This window comes from Gossypium hirsutum, chromosome D02 (assembly GCF_007990345.1).
Source record: "Gossypium hirsutum isolate 1008001.06 chromosome D02, Gossypium_hirsutum_v2.1, whole genome shotgun sequence".
Classification (NCBI taxonomy): domain Eukaryota; kingdom Viridiplantae; phylum Streptophyta; class Magnoliopsida; order Malvales; family Malvaceae; genus Gossypium; species Gossypium hirsutum.
This window is the reverse complement of record NC_053438.1, coordinates 54794647-54813558: the sequence shown is the minus strand read 5'-3', so window position 1 is coordinate 54813558 and position 18912 is coordinate 54794647. Positions and strand designations below refer to the sequence as shown.

The 18912-nt window shown below is 33.3% G+C and overlaps 1 protein-coding gene across 7 annotated transcripts; it reads right to left on the bottom strand.

The window, feature by feature from the left end:
- Positions 1–1406: 1406 nt before the first annotated feature.
- On the bottom strand, positions 1407–14792 carry LOC107910033 (putative 1-phosphatidylinositol-3-phosphate 5-kinase FAB1C). 7 transcript variants are annotated; one of them, XM_041088816.1, is made up of 14 exons: positions 14453–14713; positions 14017–14070; positions 7646–7927; positions 7449–7483; positions 6683–7275; positions 6415–6568; positions 5970–6314; positions 4927–5661; positions 4510–4841; positions 4302–4428; positions 4068–4217; positions 2497–3960; positions 2117–2383; positions 1407–1968 (listed from the first exon to the last, which is right to left on the bottom strand). In XM_041088816.1, the coding sequence occupies exons 4-14, from the start codon at positions 7470–7472 to the stop codon at positions 1714–1716; spliced, it is 4446 nt and encodes a 1481-aa protein (XP_040944750.1). In that variant the 5' UTR covers positions 7473–7483; positions 7646–7927; positions 14017–14070; positions 14453–14713; the 3' UTR covers positions 1407–1713. The 7 variants fall into 7 exon arrangements, with proteins under 7 accessions (XP_040944750.1, XP_040944751.1, XP_016693255.2 ...); XM_041088817.1 differs by having other exon boundaries at positions 6683–7272; XM_016837766.2 differs by having other exon boundaries at positions 6683–7483; positions 14453–14792.
- Positions 14793–18912: the final 4120 nt, after the last annotated feature.

Genomic DNA, 18912 nt, shown 5'->3' with positions numbered 1-18912 from the left:
TCTAGTGTAAGACGGTCCTAAAAAAGCGACGGTTGGCTAGAGTCAGGTTCCTCTAAATCATAAGTCTTAAAATCTAAGTGGAGCTGGTGGTCGTAGGCATCCTCTTCCACTATAACTGGCTTATTCTGTTCGAAAATGATCACCTAAAAGCCTAGGATTTAACCCAAAGAGGATCGAGATAACCGAAGGTTGGAATCTCTCCATCAAAAACTCTCTTTTCTCAACTCTATTTATTTTTACAATTTCAATTTCAATTTATGCAATCTCAATTCAACCAAACTTTTAATTTTGTTTTTTAATTTTCTTTTTCCAAGCACGTCGTTTTTCTTGGGCACGACTCTACCTAGGATCTTGAGGAACAGGAACTTGTGCAAATCCAGTCCCTGAATATTTGACCCTACTTCCCTTATACTATTCTTTTCGTTATTTTATAGGGATAGGATATTTTTGGTGCTCTCAACGACGCATCATAGGTACTAAATGGCTTAAATTTTATAAAAAACAAAGTATATGTCTCGACTTGTAACTTAGATCATCGCAATGTCAACCAAAATAGTGAGTCACGCTGTGACGTCGAGCGGCCTGAAGTCATGATGTGACATACTATTTTGATGACATCACGATGTTGGCCCTAAAGTTTTAAAACTTTACAATTTGGTCATATTTCATGCTCGAGTTATCAAAAGAGTTTTCATAAGCTCGATTGAAACTCGAATTTGATTGTTTATCATAATTTAAAGATGATTAACTCATTTTAAATTAAGTAAATTTCCCATGGTTTAGGTTTTAAGTAAACTTCTTCATAAGCAAATTTTTAGCAACTTTCCTTAAAATTTCCCTTTTTTTAGCTTTGAACTAATTTTTCTTTTAATAAAAATAAAAGAAATTATAGGACACTTTCTATCTTAATCATCTTCAATTTGTAATTTTTTTTATTCAATTAAATTTTAAAGACATGGGTTTTGGGTTTATTATTAAAGAAAAGAAATTTTTGATTACTTCAAAAAAAATTTTTATCTTTACTTGAAATTCATGTTCGTAAAGGTTCAACCTATTATTAGGAAGAAATGAACGCATATCTCCCTCCAATTCCCCCGCACATAATTATCATCTTGCAATATTAACAACTTCACCTATAATCTTGGCAAAGCCAGAAACAATGAATCCAAACCAAAAAAATTAAATGTCAAAAAACCTTTATACACCATTTCAAAACCTTTTAACAACCTAAAAGTAAAGTTTCTTTACAATTCTTGTCAAATTTACACGCACACATGGATGACGACCATCTTAAGATCCAAGTTCTTCCTTCAGCACCTGTTTCTTTCCCTAAAGAGGTAATATGTATGTATGTATGTATGTATGTATGTATGTATGTATGTATGCAACTATAATGAAGCATGTTATGGATAAAAGAACCCTATGATTATTATTTGCACATGCACAAAATTAAAGAGAAAAAATATACAAATTACAAAGGAGCCCCTCAACTCTTCCTTTCGTTTAGAGGTCATTAAAAAGAGTCCCCTAAAAGAAACTATGTTCCTTCTCCATATGCATAAATGGAAGGAAAATTGTACCCACAAAGAAAAAGAAGAGGATAAATGAGAAAAACCTACAGCTATTGAGAGAATAGAGGCCCCTTATCAATTTATCAACAATTAAAATTACTTGAGCCTTATTAATGAACCAATGAATCAATGATGAAACAAATCACAAAGTCCATTGATCAGGTACTGTGAGAAAATATGTAGTCATTGCTTTTCGGAACCTTTTCTTGTATTGTTTGGGAGAAATAATTGTTGGGGATGCATTTTTTGGCCCACCTAGTATCCCAGATGCTTTAACCCATGTCTCCAAGTGCTTGTCCCAGGTATATTGTCTCATGAAATCAATGATTCCTAATACAAGCTCCTTGTGCTCCTCATCCACTCCAACCAATAACGAGTAGTCCATGACTGCGATAGACTGAAGACAACATTCAATACATTAATACTAGAATCAAAATAAAAATAGAATAACATGCTTAATGGTATGAATTTTTTTTACAACATCACATTCAAAACTTGGAAGGTAAGAACCCATTCTTATAATATTATGATAAAAAGAAACTTACTGCCAAAAAAGACGTGTCATTCCAAATAGCTCTCTCGAGAATTCTCTTTGCCTTGCTTCCAAGAAAAATAGGCTCTGTTCGCAATGTTTCTAACAAATTCATGTCTAATAGTACTTTGTTTCTTCCTAATGTGTCTGGATTATATCGTGATCTTGCAGAGCCCTTGAGATCATAAGTCCTAGATATACTTCTTCTGAAAAATAAGTTCTCCATCACCACAAGATCCATTTTTGTTTCTTTCCCACCTTTCAAGTATTTTACAGAGACCTATCATCAAGCCAGCCAAAATTAGTTACAATTAAAATGACATACCAAACCCTCCACAAAGCAATTGGACACATAAAAACAAAGCTTTCAAAAGGTAAAGTAAGAGGGCAAACCTGATAAATACCAAGAATTTTGGCAAGGCAAGTTGGGCTTCCTGAGCTAAGAGAATCAGACAAATACTTGAAGTACTCTGGTGCAAATTCATTAAAAGATTCTAGCTCTGTTTTTTGTACTTGCTTTATAATGAATCTCTCATCTAACGATTTGGCAAAATACACATTGCTCTTTCCTCCTTGTGCACTCCATTTCTGACAGCGACTTAAGGAACGTACAAAATCCACTTCATTAGGGCAACATTTTCTTCTAAGAGAATCAAATTGTTTTGCAAAATAACAAGTAACAGAAAACTTCACCATGCCACCACCAACATAAGAGTCATCTTCAAAACAAACTGTTAAATGTGGAGACCTTTTTGTATTAGTAAACATGGCACCAATGGAAGATGAAGTATCTTCAGAGCCAAAACTTCCAAAATGTGTATAATCCATGTCAAGTGAACCAAATGACTGCCAGGGTGAAAAGCTGGAAGTTGCAGAATCTTTTTTGCTCCTATCAGCAACACTCCAACCTCCTCCTATTTTAATGGACTTATCATCAACCCATTCTTCATATTCTTTTGAAATAAGAGCATATGATATTATACTTGCGGGATCATTGTCATAAACCGCAATAACAATATCACTAGGACCCCTTTGCACAAGAAGTAGCCGAGCCCCTTCAGCCACATGAGATGCACAATTGATTAACGTGGGTGTGGATCGAAGTAACAAATTCAACTTTTGTGCCTCAAATGGAAATGTATAAGAGTAGGTACTTGTCACATTAGAAACAGGATCTCCCACCATAGTCCTATAATCTCTAGTAGCATGAAATGATTTAAGTGTTGATAAATGCAATGTTGAGGGGTGCAATCCTTTCTGAATTCTTGCTTGGAGTCTCAATGCAGAATCAAAAGAATGAACCCTCGTTGGAGAAGCTACCTTTCTCAAAGGAAGATTATCGATTTTACTTGTTGGCTTGACCAAACGAGTTTGGAGCTCATTTCCCTGAAATGCTTCTGGAGATTGAACTTTTAATGTAAGTAGATCAGTACTTGTCCAAGCAGAATCTATTCTTTCAGATAAAGTAGATGTAGGAGAATGGATGCTTTCATCTGTTTCCTCATTCTCCTCTCTATTTTCAATACACAATGCAAGGTCCAATTCTTTTGGCACATCAGATTCAAAGGTTGGCAAACTAGAGTTTTGCTCCAATCGTGCGTCACTTTTAGGAGGTTCCAGTGAATCTGCGGATTTGTAGGTGTTTTGTTGATAAGCATCAAGTTTCCCATCCTTGGAGAGACCAAGTTCACCTTTGAATGCAGAACCTTTCCTAAGATGAGAATCCAATGAATTAAGTCGTCGATCCCATACATGCAAACCAATTAGAAGTGAACGCTTTAAGCGATTCAGTTCTAGGATGTCCGTAGCTGTCAGATCAAGGTGTGATGTCTCGATAACAGTTGGTTGTAACAAACTCTATAAAAACAAAACCATAGTCAGCAAATAATAAAATTAATTTTTCAACAACACTGATCAGAGAAATACACTCAATCGTTTTAGTAACTAATATTCAATGCGCTTACAATGTAATCATTTCTCTCCTTTTGAATCTGATCTCTTAGTTCCATAATACGATTTGATAAGTCACTTGCATTTGATGAATTATTCTTTTGTTCAATGTTGTCAAGTACATCCAGTACCTCCGCATATAACATTTCCACTTTGACCATTAGCTATAGAAGGAGACAAAATAGTTAGTAAGTTCAGAATATATGGATTTCACTAGTATAAAAACAAAGTGGAAATAAATAACAAACCTCAGCTGCCTCTTTTCTTATCCACTCTTGTTGAATATCCCCACTAAACTCAAGCATTGACGGCGGCAAATGTACTGATAATATATCAATTGGGGAATAGCGAAAAATTGCTATCATGTTGCCAAATCTGTAAAATCATACTCACAGGTATAAGCATCATACTTAACCTTCAAAAAGGAATAAAGATTTAAAACATTAGAACATTTACCCATAGAAACGAAGGCAGTCCCTCTGCAAGGAATGACCACAAGTTGCAACACGATTAGCAGTTGCATGATTTGAAAAACTAAGCTCCAAAAACTTTCCAAAAGAAAGTCCCCAAGCAGCATCAGACATAACCACTCTATGAGTTGCTGGAGGAACCCCATCAATATGAACACACCTAAGGCATCTGTGCCACATCCATATCTTCCCATCTCGTTCACCGGGTAGCTTAAGAGAGGAAAGGCACCTTACATTGATTGTCAGGTTTCCTTGCCGGTGAGTATAACATATGACATGAGCTTCAGTCGGCTCATTGCATGACTGGCAACAAAATGCCTGAAAAAAAAAACATATTAAATTATAATTGAAACATAGAACTAGTATTTCCAACTAAAAACACTCAAAGTTTGTAAAGACTTACTTGATCAAACAAGTCATCTTGAAGGTATCTTCCCAGTGGTTTATCAAAAGACCCATAGAACTTTATTCGAAAAAGTCGTGAACGTTCACACACAGTTCCTTTTAGAACACACCGACTTGAAAATGAAACCAATATACTCTGGTGTGTGTCAGTGGCTAAAAAACATCCACTGGAAGCTTCATCTTCTATAATCTTTTCAGATTTTTCCAATTCATGCATATTATGCCTCTCCTCTTCAGTCATAGTGTCTCGCATTTCAGATTGGGGAAAATCTCTAATATCACAGGGAAACATAGGGGGCATTTGTAAACGACTCAATTGTTCCAAAGAACACAAATCCATATCAACAATAGGTGTTAAATCATCATTGCATGTACCAAGAATAGAACCACCAAAAGATGGGGAAATATGAATTTGATCATCCTGATTAGGAAATGATTCTAAACCTCCTTGCTTTGGATTAAGACTTGGAGATGCATCATTTTGAGCAAAGGAATTGCCTATTGCATTGAAATTGGAAGGATAAAAGGAACTAGGGGCAACTAAAATGACATTGTCAGACTGCATTTTCTCTGGTCTAATAATTGAATGTTTTACTTTCATCTTAGGCAGAGTAGCACCTTCGTCAGCAAGGAAGGAAGTTTCAAGCGATAAGTGATAAGCTGCAAAAATAGCGTATTGGACAACATGTTTAACCTTTTTTAGTTCTTCACGAGATCTGCCTCTCAACAAGACCTATAAAGAGAAGTAAAGTGATTTGATTAAAGAATCATACTAAACACCTTTAGAAATTCTGACAAGATTTAATACAATTCACTAGTTACAGATTAATAAATACATGTTTACAAATTAATCAAAACAATGGAAATGCATTAGAGTTCCAAGAATGGAAACAATTAAAACATCAAAATGCCCAAAATTGAAATATGTGGAGACATAAGGAATACCATCTCACATCTATAAAAGAAGATAGAAGCTTACATGGTTTAAAATTTCCACAATGACATAACATATAAATCATATGAATGAAAAGAAAATATTACCGTGCAACCTAAGCGTCTGGGACAACCTTCAAAGAACATCAATGTTTTTGATGGTTTCTTGTTCAATTGATTGGAAATCTCATGTTCTTCTGATACTTTCTTGACTCGAAATAATTCGCAGTGGCCCAATCGTGCAATAGATAAATTATCAATCGATGGACAAACAAGAGCACCACTACACCTTGCTATACGCTCTAATAATGGCCTTTTCACATTGAGAACTAATGATATTTCCTTTTCAAGCAGATACTCTTGGGCATATGAAGACACACTCTTTTCTACAAGCAAAACATTGGGGTGAAGAGCCTTAATCTTTGCAATGATCATCTTGAGATGATCATTTTCCTGTTAAGTCACAAACATTTACAACATACAATTGCTAATCAGACAAAAACCTTCTATTGAATATTGACTTGTATAAATGGATCAATTTTTTTTAACAAACCTGTTGAAGTAATGTGCTAAAAGATGCCAGCTGATTTGGAACTTTCTGAAATTCAAGGGCTCCTCCTAAAAGAAGTAATCTAGGATTTTTGTATTGTGAGGTCATGCGCTTGTGTTTTATATTTTTGGAACATACCACTCCCTTGACAAGGGTGCTGTGAGAATGATGGAAGTCACAATTTAAAAGCTTGTATAATAAGAATCCAAATTGGGACAACAATAAAACAATTTGAATTTAGAAATTTTTATATAGTTAAAGCATCCAATACCTTTCACTGGGATTTCCTGACGCTATGCACTTAACCTTTACATAATCCCCAGGATCCATACTGCCTCCTTTGCTAGTATCTGGTTTCACAAATTTTGCAGCTTGCCATGCAATCGTTGTGATAATGTCAAGCCAATCCCCAGCATTATCCTCTTTACCAACTTTGATACCCTCACCTAGTAAAAGCTGCAACACCAAAGCCCTAAAATGCCCTTGTATTATAGCTCTAAGGGGCTCTTTGTTTCCCTCATTTTGTTTCTCCCTTGCTGGGAACATACTTGAAAGGCTACTACTTGATGAGAACATTGCACCAGAATCCCCAATATCATCATCTTCATCATCATATGTGAAGAAGTTACTCTCTATCTCATCATTTTCATCCTCAGGTGGTGGTGGAAACCATATTAGGCCATTGTTTTCAAAATCCAAAAGCTTTTGTGACTTTTCATTTTGATTTTGGAAAATAAAATCATCAGAGTAATCATAAATATTATCAGGTTCCTCGGTCCCTATATTTGGCTTTCTTAAAGCATCCATGTTTTCTTGATAAAAGGGAGCAACATATTGAGCCATCGGGCTCCCTTCTTGCTTCTTCTGTACAGAAATCCCAACTCTATAAGGAGTAAAATTGTTCCTAAAGGGGCTAACTGAAGGACTTGATCCCACAGACTTACAACTATAAAAGTCATGTCTACCACTAAGACTATGTGAATCTACATTTGAAACATCTTGACAATATTTAGTTGAAGGGCTCAAAAAATGCTTACCAAAATCATGAGCATCTTCTTCATCACTCCTACACCTGTAAATACACAAATAAGCACATTAACTACTAGGGTAAAGATTATGAAGCATAAGGTAAAAAACAACAACAACTAACTTTAGGAGGATTGGGTTTCTTCTATTTTACATAAAAAAAGGAAAATGTTTCAACATCTTTATTGTCATGTAAACCAATACATACCTGCAGGCAGATCGGCAAATAGATACTGGAGAAGAATGAGTACTAAAAGAAGTTATACTCTTGCTTGTTACCGATTGCATTGTAAACTCACAATCATAAGCTTCAAGATATGGGGCAAGACTATCACTTTTGATGGTTTCGGGATTCACAAAACATGGGGACGGTGGTTCCGAGCTCTCACAGAGAGAGGGATGCACTTTATCACAGTACTTCATTCCTCTACTTTCACGCCTCACGTTAACCCCATCACAACAAAACTTGCAAAATTTAGTACTCATCATCCTAGAATAAATATTAATCTTCACATTATATGATTGATCAACAAGGAAATGAAACTAAAAATCCTCCAAAGAAATACAAAATATTCTCCTTAAGGAAACAAACAACTTCAACACAAACTAATCATGAAATCAATATTTACACATCAAATTCACAAAAATAATATCAATAATAAAACAAAAAAATTGAAATTCCCACAACAAATATAAGCTCAAAAATTCTGTATCGCAACAACATTAACAGCATCACTTTCTTTGTTTTCCTCTTTGCTTACTATAATACTATTTCTACTACCATAACCAGTTCCCTTTCTTACTATAATTTTCTCTTTAGCTCATTCCTTTCTTATTGCCACTCTCTCCCTCGCTCTCTCTCAATACTATAATATTATTATTTATCTCTATTCTTTTATCCTTTTATTTTAATTTTTTGATTTAATTAGGAATTTTTTATGGGTATTATATTTTTATTCAGAAAAAATGGTTCCTGATTAGCCCATCATATTAAATACCATTACCATACCTTCTTTTCTTTTTTCCTTTTTTGTTTATTTTAAACCCTCTATCTAAAAGCTCTCTTTTCATTGGTCAGCTTCAATGTTGTACAACTCTTCTGCATTTTATTATCTATTATTATTTTAACTTTTTAATATTTTATATGTTTTACTAATAAAATGTATTTTTTTACCATTCAACAAAAATTTCATTCACTAAAATTAAATGAATTAAGTAAATTACATTTTTTAAAAATACAAAGACAACTTAACATAGCATTTATTAGCTGAAAGTGAACTATTATGCAGGGGCGAAGTTAGAAATTATTTTTAGGAGGGCATAGTAAAAATATAATTTCATTTTAGTAGTCTCTATCTTTATAATTTTTAAAAGGTTAAATCAAACTTTTATCATTTTTAGGGGGACAAAGTGCAAATTTACCTTTACTAATTTAAAATATGAAAATTTTTCTATTTTAGAAATGCAGTTATTTGAAAACATTAGTACAAATACTTTTTCAAAATTACATATTTATATTAACACACTAAAAAATCAATCATTTAATAGAATTTAGTATTTTAAAGTCTATGGATTACAAGGATTAAGACTTGTGGTGGTAAAGCAGGATTTGAGTGATTAATTAACCAGCTTTAACGCCCTTCCCTTAACTTCGTCCAGAAGAAATTGACCATTCTACATTTCTACTGGGTCAGGTTGGCCAGTCTTTTTGACCCCACCTCTGCTCTTATGTATCCTTTTACAAATATATTCAACTTATATCTAATCTCCTAAACTAATAGTCCCTTGCCTAGGCGATATCAACGGAATTCAATCCCAACAAGTAAAATAAGGAGCAACACTTGAGCAAGATGATTGCAACTTCTCTAAGATCCCTATATAAGGAGGGGAGTTTACTTGGGCAGACAATGGAATTGAAGAAAACTTCATTAGAGTAGAATTCTTTGCAACGTGCACTGGAGTTCTCTTTCCACACGAGGCGGGAATAGCGGAGGTTGCTATAGCATCCGACCTATTTTGAGCTTTGACAAGGAAAGAGGGTGTTTGGAGTTGAACCAAAATGGTCTGTGGGCAATGATTGTGCCAATATTATTGAGAATGTTTGGGAAATACTCAACAACATAAGAAACTCTCTTAAAAATTGGAGCTCTAATAAATTCCGTAATAACCAAGAAATAGATAATATTTATAAATGAATAAACACCCTATAACAAAGCCTGATTACTAGCGAGATAAGGGGAGAATTAGAAGAGCTCAAAGAGGATCTTGATAAAAGATGGAAAAAGAAGGAAATGCATTGGCACCAATGAAATTTTCCATGCCACTACAGTCTTCAATCAACGAAGAAATAGAATCTAGAGATTAAAAATTTGAAAACGGTGGATGGGTTGAAAAACAAGAAGAAATTTCTGCCCGTATCTAAAATTATTTTAAGGTGCTGTGATTGATGATGAAGTTCTTAAATTCGTAAATGAAGTCATAATGGATGAGGCTAACAATGACCTTAGCTCGAAGGAGAAATTAAATAGGGCATTTTTGGGATGAGAGCTTACAAAGCCCCAAGGCCGAATGGTTTTCCCCAACTCTTCTTTCAATAATTTTGGGACTTAATTGCAGAAGATATTTTCAAATTGGTAACAAGAGGGACACTTCCAAAAGATCTTAATAGCACCAGCATTGTCCAAATACCAGAACAAAGAGCCCCCCAAATGGTGTTGCTGTTTAGGCCGATAAGCCTTTGTTGCTATGCTTATAAGATCATTTCTAGGATATTGGCTACCCGTATGAAACCTTACTTTTGTCTATTTCCCAAACAAAGAACTGCTTCAAGCAAAAAAACCCGGAAAGGATCAAGGGGATCGTAAAGCTTATACGAAGGTATTTAAGTTTTGAGCTTAGGCACTAGACGGGATGTAAGAAATGGTTCGAATATCCTAATATGGCATGATAAATGGCTCCTTCGTCAGCCAACTTCTAAAGTCACTTTGACACCTTTAAGAGAAAAATGGACCAGTCTTTGTTCACCAGCTAATTAATCCCGAAGATCGTGAGTGGAAGATCGATGAGCTTTTTGATTAAAAAGAAGATAGAATTAATTCTACAATTCCTATTGGCCAACCAAACATAAAGGACTCCCTTGTTTGGGACTTCACACACCTATAATTTAGGTAAAAAATTTTATGTAACAAACCTATAAAAGACTGATATGAAAATTAAATGTGGTTGGGTTCAAACCTCATTATGTGCATCTATTTTTCAAGTTCTATATAAAAAGACAAAAATAAATTCAAAACTTACATTTGTTGCTTTATAAAAATTTTGAGCTTTTGGTAATTTTACAACTTAGTTGGGACTCGGTTAAAAGTGATACCAACTCTGTATTGAAAATATTGAATAAAGTAATTTACTTTTAAGTTTTATCAATAAAAAATTACTTTTAAGATGATACTTATCTGAATTTTACATATCATTTATAAAAGTTTTTCTTTCTTCTTAAAAAAGAGTAATTTATCTTTTAAGGTATGTTTAGACACCACATAATAATTGAATAAAAATGTAATTAAAAATTTAGTAATTACGTCTTTTTATATTTATAATAACTTCTAATTTCCTAGATGTGTTTAACTAACAGAGGTTAATTACATCGTAATTTACTGTGTCATATTTGATAGTATAAATTATAATTACACAACTACATAATTTTAAACTCTAAAAAAGAATATTAATTATTATAAAAATTATCAATAATACTTGAGAAATTTTTTTCTCTAAACAAATAACAAAGCTTAAAATCAAAACATCATATATAATAGAGTTGATGTAAATTCTTGACCCATTAATTTGACAACTACTCCACTTTGATACTTGTCTACGTTAGTTTTGGAACTTGGTAATTTTTTTCAATTTATTCCATGAATTAACTTGGAGTCCACTAAAGTGTGAGGACGCGACACTCTAAGATTGTACTATGTCATCACCTAAAATTTTAAAAAATTATATAAAATCTAAATATTTTTAAAATTTTCAAGTGAAGATGCGATACAATCTAAAAAGGTCACATCATCACACCTTAACAAAATCCAAGTTTAAGGACCAAATTGAGAAAGCTATTAAGTTTCAAGACTAATATAAATAAAAAAAAGTTTAAGTACTAAAGTGAACTTAGTTGCCAAGTTCATAAGTTAAAAAAGTTACATTAATCATATCTAATATGTTAGAGCAATGGAGTATACTACAATATAAGTACTAATAAAATTAAAAAGTAAAATAAACATCCTATGCAATTTTATCGAATTACTCTAGCATTCCATATTTATTAAACTATTCTCTCTGCCATTAAACATACATTTATTGTCATCATCGATTGGTCCTTAATCAAATTTAAATAATTAACAATAAATACTATGTAATTTAGTTAAAATTAATTTAAATAATTTATAATAAATTGCATGCAATTTAGTTAAATATTTAGTAGATCAAAATATATGAAAAATTATCTCTCATCAATAGAATTCAAATTATTTACATGATACCAATAAAATAATATATAATTATCTAAACATGTAACACATGTGTATTTGAGATGCTCCAATTGCACTCAATTCATCGAAACTCATTAAATACAATGGTTACCCAAACATGTTATACATGTGTAATTATAAATAATGTGTAATTACAAACAATTGTACCAAAATTCAATTACCAGTGATTTTCCAAATGTATCCTTAATGTTTGTATAACAAGCTTTTTAAATAGAAAATATTTATTTAGTAAAAGATTAATTTTATTTAGATTTAAAATTTATTAGATTATTATACAGGGTGGAAAACAAATTTTATGTGTAAATTTTATATAAAATTTTATTTAGGTAAGGTTGCAGATTTGAAATTTTTTATTTGTTAAATTCAAATGTTTATCATATGTGATTTTATTTTGGGATTAAATTGTATTTTTCTTATAAATTTTATATGAAAATATAAAAAAAAACAAAAATAATTCATAATAATATTTATTAATTTTTTTAAAAATTGATTTTTTTAGTACTTTCCCTACCGAGCAAGCTACATAAATTGTTGCTTATGGGATGATATTTTTTAAATACATCATTAGTATGGTGTGATTGGTAAATTTTACTGATCCTCGGACCTAGTTATACAAAAGCATCATTATTATTGTTTTGTACCACTCTAATCATGGATATGGTGAGATCAATTTAATGTTAACTAGAGTGATGATTGAGATAGACCTGATTATGGGTCGAGTCACCAGCTCGACCCGAAGGCCCTTTTAAAAAACGGGTCAAGCCTCGGGTAAAACATTTTTTGTTTGGGCCTGGCCCGACCTAAATTCACTAAAGGATAAAAAATTACTCTTTTTTCTGTTTTTGAATATTTTTTTATTGTTTTCTCTCTATTTTGCTATCATTTTACTATTATGTTGCTACTATTTTGTTGTTATTGTTTGGATATTGTATAAAACTTATTTTATTGTTAATTTTATTATTGTTTTAAAGGCATTTGTTAATTTTGTTATTATTTTAGAGACATTTACTTGTTAAGTTACATTTATCTTAGTGTTATTTAAGTTTACATATTTTTTAAAATTTATTTTCAATTTGTTGGGAAATATTTATTTTAATGTTTTTAGTATTTTTGATGTATTATATATATATATAATATAAAAAATTAATAAGGGCGAGCCGGGTCGGGCCCGGGTTTTAGCATTTTTATCCGGGTCAAGTTTAGGCAAAATTTTAGGCTCATTTTTTATGCTTGGCCGGGCCTAATAAATGAGCCTGAATTTTTAGTTGAGCCCAGCCCGGCTCAACCCATGAGCACCTCTAGACCCAGATAGCTCAAGCTAAAAATTATAGACGGATATCATGTTTTATTTGCTAAGACTTATGGGTGGGTAAAATTTGATTTAGAAAATAAAAAATAAATTCGAGTTATTTGACAAATTTGAATAAATAACTCTAGTTTCAAATTCGAATCGAGTTTGAATTTTACAATTTGAATAACATGAATAATTTGAATAACAAATTGATGCAAATATCCTTTTGGTCCCTATTAATTTTGAAAATGAGCAAATTGGTCTCTCAACAAAATTTACAAAAAAATTCAAAATAATTTTTTAAATTCAAAATATTTATAAAAATTCTAATTTTTTTTAAAAAATTCTAAAAATATATATAAAGAAAGTTAAAATTTTAATTTTTTTTCTAAAATAATAATTTTGGGACCTATATAGGTTAATTAATGATTCAAGTTTATCATACTAAAGTATCTTTTTTTTTAAATTTTTTAATTTAACTCGAACAATTTCACACTATTTGACTTGACTCAAATTTCATTTCACTCAACTTAATTCAAAAAAATTTTAAATCGAGTTAGATGATAAAATAAAGCTCGTCAACTCGATTAACTCAAAAATTTTTCACTTAATTCAGTCCAACATTCGGGTAGGCTAAAATTAGGAATCCATCTTTTATTATCAAACTTATCAACTTTACCATGATATCTCTAGGTTTAGATAACAAAAAATATATATATTTTATATTAAAATTTTACTTTAACTAACCTCAAAATTAGATCCAAACAGTTGATCAACCCCTAAAGAGTTCTTTATCAACCCCTGTAAAAGTTGAATGGAAGAAACAAAAAACAATTTCACTTCCCCATAGCAAATTAAATCAATTCATTAGTGCAGGCAATGCGGAAACAAATCATAGGGAGAATCGAAACACCAAATAACAAGAAGAAGAAGGAAGAAAGGGAACTTTGAAATTTGATACAAAATTCCTCTAATTGATTTCGGCAACCAAGCAAGAACACAACCCCAAACTTGGAAAACATGCATTAACTCAAGAAGAGCTCCCCTTAAGAAAAGAAACAAAAAAGAGAAAGAACTCAACAGAGATATTGCCAGAGAAGAAGGAATAAATGAAGCATGCAATGAAAACCGGTTTAGATCAAAGTATAGGTTTGAACAAAGGTTGAAGTTATGTAAACAATACCTATTATCATAGATTGGACTGAGGTTAGGGACAACTATAGTATGATGGGTTGCCACGATCATTGCTTCTCTCTTTCTAAATGGTAGCAGCCTTAAAGGAAGAAGTGAAGAACCCAAAAAACAGATTCAGTTTATTACAGGTAAGGTGGGTTTGGTAGCATTTGGTTTGGTGAGAAGATTGCATCTGCAAAGGTGTGTATGACTATGTCCTGCCTCTGCCTATAAATGTTGCTTTCTCTCCTCCCTACTTTTTTCAATTTTTTCTGCATTCTTTATAATATTATTATGCTGTTGGCATTTTCTTTGGGTGCTTTTTATATAATGTTGAATATTAAAAAGCTGAAGTGTTTTTTTTATAGATTCAAAACTTAAATAGAAAGAATTGAATGATACATTATTGAAAAATGATCATGGTACAAAATAATGAGGCCAAATTAGAAGGTGATAATGAGTGAGTAGATTCCCCTCCAATTACATCATGTTTATACAAGTATAGTCACTTAAAAGCAAAAGGATAAGAGTAGAGTAAGCCGCCCACCCTTCACATTTTTCTTCATCACATCATCATAACTACATGGGTTGATTTCACTTTTGCAATGGCTGGTGTAAGAACCCATGCCCATCTATTAAAATATTATTCTTGTCAAATCAAGACAATAAATGCCCCACTTCTGCATTTCCTTTATTCTAAAATTTGAAATTTAGTGACAGGGAAAATATTAAAAGAAAAAAACCCCAAAATCCTAAATTAACCCTACTATGTTTTGATAATTATAATAATTTTTTTATTTTTCTTTTGGAACATGGAATGAAAAATAAAGTAAAAAGAAATAATTCAAACTTGAAAGAATTTTAAAAGAATATCCAAATTAAAAAATTTAATATAAATTTATCTAAAATAATTAAATTATACAAGTAAATATTACTAAATTCACCATCATTCTACAGTTGGCATGTTCTGCTTCACTACCCATCCCACTCCAATATGAATATATAATCTTAAAAACCAATATCACCTCCATGGATGTTAGATGAATCTATCTCATCCCATCCTGTTTCGCTTCAATTTAAATTTTGCTAATTATCTTTAATATTTTCAATCTGTTAAAGTTAAGTAAACATTTAAGCATAAAATATATATTTTTTTATAAAATATTATTACAATTTTACGCTTTTAATAATTATATATATAAAGATAAAACGATAATTTCATATTTACCATATTTACTCCATACCCACCATCCAAGAAAAAAACAATCTACCCTATTCCATTCCACATTTACCTTTTGAAAAATAAAATTTACTCCATTTAAAATTTATCAGACGGTTCGAATTTTATTGATCCGTTGTGTAGCAACAAGTTGAAATCCTAAGGAAGCATTGGCACGATGTTATAGTGTCATCATTCACTTTTATGATGAAATAATTAGTCCCAAAGTGAAAACATTACCCTTTTGGTATACATCGATAGAATGGTTCATAAATTTGGAGTAAAATGTTGTGCTTTCGTATCAATGATTTGTTCAAAGAAATTAGAAGAATACATAATTACTTTTTTTAATATTAGATGGTCAATATGTGTATTTGCAAATATGATTCCCTTCATCAACCCAGCGATATGACAAGTCATGAATCACTTATTCTTTGATATGTTTTAAAAAACTTTTCATAAATTAATTTTCAATTAATAATATATCATCACACTGCTAATGAGAAAGGGAATAGAGATATATGGACTTTTTTATTGGATGATGTGATGTCAAATCTAACTATAAACAAAAATAAGGTTTTGTTTTCGGGTAATTTATCAAAAAAAGTTTATTTTTTTAAAAATTTATTGAAATTGGCTCAGTATTTTATTATTTATCGGAATGGGCCCTTTTCTTCGAAATCGCGTCCACGTCAGCGCGATGTCAGGGGATGTTCCAGGAAATAGCGGCCACGTCAACTCGCTTTGCTGACCTGGCAACAAATCACGTCCTCTGGAGTGTGATTTGTGTCCACGTCAGCAAAGCACGCTGACGTGGACGCAATCTGACCTGTGCGTGAACAGTGCAACGGTCAAATTTTTTACCGTTGCCCCCTCCCAACGGTAAAAAAAACTATAAATACCCCCCCACACCTTTGTTTTTTTCAGAAACTAATCCTCTCTTAAATTTCCTCTCAATTTCCTCTCAATTTGCTCTCAAATTCCTTCAAAATTTCTCTCCAATCCATATTTAATTTCAATTTGCTCTCAAGTTCTTCTTAAATTTCTCTTAAATCTCTATTTTTAAATAATTTTAAAAAAAATATTTTTTAAAAATTTTTTTGTACTATAAAATTTTGTACGATTTCAGCAATGGCCGGAGAATTGACTCGTCTTGATAATCATCACATATTGGGGGAACAAATGAAAATGGTAAGTGTTAAATATAATTTTTAAATATTATTTAAGAATTTTTTATTTATACATTTTTAGATAATTATTAATTTATTATTTGTTATAAAAGTCTGTAGATCGGGTATTGGAATGCAATATCTGGAATATGCATGCTCCTCCATCACCGTTGGTAGAGAACTACTCGCGGGAAGCGGGTTTTTGGCACATGGCGACGGTAGGCCGGGGATGCAAGGTGGACCCGAAACTAATCAGAGCGTTGATCGAGAGGTGGAGACCCAAGACGCACACATTCCATCTTCCATGTGGAGAGTACACTGTCATTTTGGAAGACGTCAGCCTGCAATTGGGATTGTCGGTGGACGGGTACCCAGTCACGGGGTCTACCCAATCTAGCGATTGGCCAGCGGTGTGCTACGAGCTTCTGAGCGCTATTCTGAAGAAAATGGACGGAGGTAAGATCGAGATGGGCTGGTTGCGAGACACATTCCCGGATCCGGATGAAGATTCAACCGAAATAGAAAGAATCCGATATGCTCGGGCATACATTCTTCAGTTAATTGGAGGTTATCTGATGTCGGACTTGTCACGGAGCCGCGTACATCTAAGATGGCTGCTGAAACTCGTTGATTTTAGAGCAACCGGTGAATTGAGTTGAGGGTCTGCCGTCTTGGTCACATTATATCGGGAGATATGCGGGGCGACGTGACCAAGGAGAGCAAAAATTGGAGGCTGCCTGTCACTACTACAGTCATAGGCACGGTTTCGCTTTTTATTTCTACGTCCTCGAGTGGACCACCCATATACATTCCCACTCATAACGAGATAAATTTTATATTAGAGTTTACAATTATTATGTAGATATTTAAAAATAAAAGTATGCTAAAAGTTTATTTAATTAGGTGGAACCATCCGGCAAGTCATGCTCGATTACCTACGGAACTTGAAGATATACAGCTTCTATTAGACCAACAGTCGGAAGCACATGTAAGTATTAAATAAAATTGATATTTCCATCATTTGCTAGTCGATTGGTAATTAGTATTTAGTATTTAGTATTATGTATATAACTAATATTTTTATAATGTTCTTATAGTTTCAATGGACACCATACGAGGATCCGGCAATTCGGGCAGTAATTCCGGATAAGTTCTTACAAAATCCACTAGCTTGGCACGTGAAAGTCGTGTTGCTCAACTACGCAACCGTGGAGCCGCACCAGTCAGACAGAGTGCTACGACAGTTTGGATGTAAACAACCGATTCCTGTGGATCCTGAGGTGTTTGACGATTAACACAAAGTCGACCTTCGGCAATTGAATACGGATTAGCAGAGATATTGGTCAAAGTACATGGAAATGTGAGAAGATCGGTGTGAATATATACTTACTCAGGAACCAATCATCGTTCCAGAGTTAGCGTACATTCCGGAATACATGCCATGGTTTATGTCCATGGCAAGCCGTATTTACTGACGCCAGAGGAAAGGCAGCGGCAAACACGTGTCCAAAGGAAAAGGCGCGAGCCTCTAAATCCAAGACGACAAGACGACGAAGGCAGCCCCTCAACGAGGTCCAGACATTCACCCAGCTTATCATCAGCGGCCATGCAATCACCAGGCCCAACGAGAGCACCGACATAGTCACCCAACGCAGCAGTTCAACCGATGATACCCACGCAACCGCCTTTTCAGATGATGCCAGGTGCGTTTCCTAACCGTTATATGTGTCCTAACCCTTATATGTATCCTTTTCCGAGTCCTATAGCAGGTTAGAGCCAAATGTCCGGTTCAGCTCCATTTCCTGTTATGCCGAGTGGACCGCCAATGTATAGGCCAGCGGCGTACGAGGGATCGCAAGAGGGGCTGTTGGGGAGCTCTCCTTTTTACCAATCCCCACCAACGTATGAGTTTCAAACACCGTCGCCGTTCGTGATGTAAACACCTCCACATACACTATTCTTTGAAGGGGGATCATCATCTCAAGTCCGACAACCAGATGTCGTACCGAAAGAACCAGAATCCCCACCGGAGGAACAACAACCACCGCCGAAAGCTAGACAAAGGAGGAATCCAGCGCGTAA

Excerpts from the sequence above, each read along its gene's own strand:
- LOC107910033 (XM_016837766.2), bottom strand. The coding sequence starts at position 7,926 with ATGATGAGTACTAAATTTTGCAAGTTTTGTTGTGATGGGGTTAACGTG. Across the intron at positions 4,218-4,301 it reads TAAGAAAAGAGGCAGCTGAG|CTAATGGTCAAAGTGGAAAT; the intron begins GTTTGTTATTTA and ends CTCCTTCTATAG. Across the intron at positions 2,384-2,496 it reads AAATTCTTGGTATTTATCAG|GTCTCTGTAAAATACTTGAA; the intron begins GTTTGCCCTCTT and ends GCTTGATGATAG.